Below are 4301 nucleotides of genomic sequence, written 5' to 3' on the forward strand. Positions count from 1 at the left end.
CCGAAAAAGGAAATACGGTAAAGACAACCTACATGAGCATTCTTAGCACTTCATGACCACGTGGAAGATGTAAGATCAGGAAACAAAACATTTCAAAAGGGGCTTAACAGGAAGGACTGCATCCTTGAGTGTGGAGGTCCCAGGAAGGAAACGATGCCAGAATCTCACCTCTAACATTTACAAAGAGCTGAAAGGAATGAAGGATCCCTTACCGTTCCAGGTGGTCTTCATGCAGGTCATGGAAATCTACTGAAGGATTTCTGAGACGCTCCTGTGTCAACAAAAGGTCCTCAGTTTCCAAAGCTTGGTTAAGCAAAGCAACACCTGACACCATCTCGACAGTTGTGGACACCTCCTCGGGGGAAAGGTAGTGCTGTAGGAAGACATATGTTGGTGAGGAGAATTTTCCCAGCACTACACAAAGTATCATTTAAAAGGAAAACAAAAAACAAAAACAGTTCACGAGAAACAAAAACAAAAAACCTTCATTAATCACATTTCTGCCAAGGGTGCCGTGGTCAAATCTTGAGAAAACCAAACGCATAGGAGCAACAGTGGATAAGGAAAAGAACAAGGATGGATAACAATGAAAAACAGTGTGCTCCATGAAAATACCAAGAGCTGACCTTTCTACAAGCTGATTATGAGGGCCACAACGGATAATGCCACACGGAGCACTGGTATTATGTCAGACATACTGCTTTAAGTTTTAGAAACATGCTTTTTTTTTTTTTTTTTTTTTTTTTTTTGCTCATCCTTTACCTTCTCTTTGAAAATCAAGACTGTGTATGGGTTCCAAGGTAAAAGAATGGTAAGGGCGAGGCAACGGGGCCTAAGAAACTTAAGCAAGGTCACACAGCCTTAACGTTTCATGGCCAGTTTTCCTTCTACTTGCTTAACTGTTCCACCTCCGTCTATCTTTTTAATCCCTTACTTTCAGTCTTGTGTAATTAGAATTTTGCACCCTTCAATTACATTGCCCAGCATTCTTCATTCATCCCCAACTCACGTCCTTACTTTTTGTAGATAAAGTTTCTGTACCTCCTTCCCTACCTTTCTGCTCTCTCTCTCTCACTCTCTCTCTCTCTCTCTGTCTCTCCCTCTCCCTCTCTCTCTGTCTCACTGTCTCTTCGACACCTTTCATATTCCGGGAAACTGCTCTTTACTCACGGTTTTTACTTTCCTCTACTTCAAGTGCTTATTACGAAATCTTATAAAATATAAGACTTGGAGTTTTGGCATATTAATTTTAATCATACAGAATCCAAGCTAAGTAGTTCTTCCAAAGCAGAAAAATAGTAAGGGCTAGGCCATTGGGCTTAAGGGCCTTGCTCAGGATCACCCAGCTCCCCAGGGTCTGAGGCCACACTGGAACCGAAGTCTGCATGCCTCCCGCCCGGTCCAATGCTCCCGCCAAGGCACCGCCTGTCATTGGGTCCAGTCAACGCAGTGCCTATGCTTGCTTTCTAGGGAATCGCTACTTTAAGCGAAGAGCAAGCAAATTCTATGAATGGCCTGAATGGAGATCCAGGTTTCTTCCCATTCTGAGATCATGCAACAAGATCGTAGAGCAACACCTCCTTTTCAAGATTATTCTGCCCTGCTAACCAAATACTCCACTCTGAGACATTCATCAAGCCAGAGTCCTACTGAACTTACCAGAGAATTCTCTTTCTGAAGGTTGAACAGCTCATTCTGATACATAACGGCAGCGAATGGAAGAACGGGAGGGAGCTGGGCCTCAGGTTTCATGAGTGCAGTCATGGTGTCACTGGGATGACCTTCTCGAATCACAGCATTGATTTCTTCGATAGCGGAAAACCCTGGAAGGACAAGCATGCCATGGCAGTCAGAATCTCACTTTGTGTCATTGGTGTTGTTTCCCGTTGTATCTCTCCGGGATTTGAATTACAGATCACTACTCTTACGCTCAGAGGGAGAACCAGCCTAGCTTCTTAGTGGCGAGACCATACCATGCGTTGAGAGAAATGGAAGGTGGTCTCATTAATTGTCAACAGGAATCCTAGGTCAGCTTTTGCCACATGCCCTTTTAGCTTACCAAAGGAATATTCACAGGGGGAAAAAATGCAGGAAGACACATCCAAACTAGAGCATGCTTATTTCAACTCACTGAGTTTGATGTTCCTTAGAGTCACACCACTCTTTAGGTACCATCAGCAATTTAGCTGCACAAATAAATCTAGAAGGGTTCAGAACTGAAGGATGCAAACCTGGCACGAGCACTCCTTCCCCTTGCCTGTCAATTGTCTCACACTCACTTGGACTAAAGCCATGCTGGCTGAAAGAAAACAATTTTTACACACTCTGAACTTTTTGGGGTGGGGAGGCAGGAGCTAAACCAAGCACAGGAACGGCTCTCACTTTCCCAGTAGAACACCATGACATGAAACGGAGCAAGGATCTGTAGGCTCTTTCTCCATCCCAAAATGATTTAAGTTTGAATCATGACGTCAAAAGATTCAAAATAGTAAAACAAAGAGTAATCCAAGAAAAATTCAAAGCCCGGACATATTTAGAAAAAAAAAAACCCAAACAATAATTAAGCTTGAATCATGGAGTCAACGGAAAGATTCAGAATAAAAAAATTGGTAGCAACCACAACAAAATTCAAAGTCTCTGTCTACGTATTCGCAAGTACAAGTGGTGTGAGATTGTATTGACTAGCGAGGGTCTTTAAAAGTGGAGGAGCCAAAAAACTCTACAGAGCCCGAAAAGCTTAACGGATAAAAATGGTCAGACAACCCTCTACTCTCATTAGCAAGAGGAGCCTTTTCTCTATTATTTTTCATTGAAAAATACAATTGGGAAGACATCTGTTTTCCCCTTTCCTCTACTTCAGGCTAGCGCCTAGCAAATAGAAGGCACTTCCTTCACAACACGGCATCACTTACTGTTGACTTTATCGATGCTCCCTTGGATGTCTACTTGGGTCAGGAGTTCCTCCTCTTCAGACAGAAGGATACTCTGAAAAACAATACATCGCGCTGATTGCTCCCGAAAAACAAACACCTCTTAAAGAGTTAAAGTCCTTCAGCTACAATCTTTCTAAATGGGGGCTGGATTCTCAAGCCAAAGGTGGGCTTAATGGATACAGAATCATCATTCACATAATACAGAATCAAATTTCATTTTTGTTACTGTCGTTCAATACTTGTAAAACCACATTCATTTTGTCGTTCACTTCTTTGTCGTGTCTAATTCTTCACGATTCTATTGGGGAGCTTGTTGGCAAAGACAGTGGAGGGGTTTTGCTACTCTTCCCACACAACTTGGAGAAAAAGCTCTCCTGGGAGCTACACATTTCCTCTTTGATTCCTCATCTCAGAGCTTAAAGACTGTGCTTATTATGCAGAGCTGAAACTTTTATCAGCCTGATGAATCTAGACTAGAAAAAACTGACCCATGGGAGGCATCAAGTTGTGAATACAGCTGCTTTGTGGGGAAATGTATGAACCCTGGCTGAAACTTCTGGCCACGTGACATTCTTTTGTCCCTGCCCTGCCTTCTTTCTCATTAATAGGTAATGCTGCAAATATCTCCCTAGTAGTCACTTTTTATCAGCTGACAACTCTGTTACTCTATTTCCAACACCCAGGAAACACAGTTACCCGAGTTTTACATTTACGCATCATCTATTGAAGTACCTCCTCTTCCTTTTTCTGCTTGGCTTCCCAAAGTTCCTTTTGGTAATTGTCGGCCAGCCTATCATCCACAGAGGTTAAAACGGCTTTTGGATCCTTCAGAGTTATAAGAGTCTCCTCTGCGATGCCCTTCTTCACAGCTTCAATAATTGCAATGACGGCAGCATGCACTGTACAGGGGAGAGGAATACCAGGCATTTCTTTTAAGCAACAAAAGCCAGTAAGATGGATTTTGTCATGATAAAAGTCTGTCATGATTAACCTTAAATTATTGCCTCGAGGAAAAGAAAGGACGATCATTTTGCTTTCAATGTGGGTGTGGGTTTGTGTCTGTGGGTGTGTGTGTCTGTGTGTGTGTGTGTGTCTTTGTGTCTCTGTGTGCGCGTGTGCACGCGTTTTTGCATTTCTATCTTGGGAAATTCAAAACATGAGAAGTCCAACCAGCCTTAAAAATCGAGTAACACTGAATTCCGCCAAGAAAACAATGCCAAAAGCATCAAACAAAAAGCGGGAAAAGATGCCACATAACCTATACGACTTCAAAGAATTTAAGATGAGTTACAGCTGACAAGTCAAAGAAGGTGACAACACCAAGGTAGGCATGATAACAACGATGACAGGTGGGGGCAGCAAATATAA

The 4301-nt window shown here is 42.6% G+C and overlaps 1 protein-coding gene across 1 annotated transcript; it reads right to left on the minus strand.

Moving 5' to 3' along the window:
• Window positions 1–212: 212 nt before the first annotated feature.
• LOC123256575 (ras GTPase-activating-like protein IQGAP2) lies at window positions 213–3832 on the minus strand (the record flags this gene model as incomplete). Its single annotated transcript, XM_044685168.1, has 4 exons — window positions 213–373; window positions 1660–1823; window positions 2913–2985; window positions 3666–3832. Coding segments are annotated over 4 exons (565 nt in total), but the record flags the coding sequence as incomplete, so codon positions are not given.
• Between the last annotated feature and the right edge of the window lie 469 nt (window positions 3833–4301).

Source organism: Gracilinanus agilis, unplaced genomic scaffold, assembly GCF_016433145.1.
Source record: "Gracilinanus agilis isolate LMUSP501 unplaced genomic scaffold, AgileGrace unplaced_scaffold61111, whole genome shotgun sequence".
Classification (NCBI taxonomy): Eukaryota; Metazoa; Chordata; class Mammalia; order Didelphimorphia; family Didelphidae; genus Gracilinanus; species Gracilinanus agilis.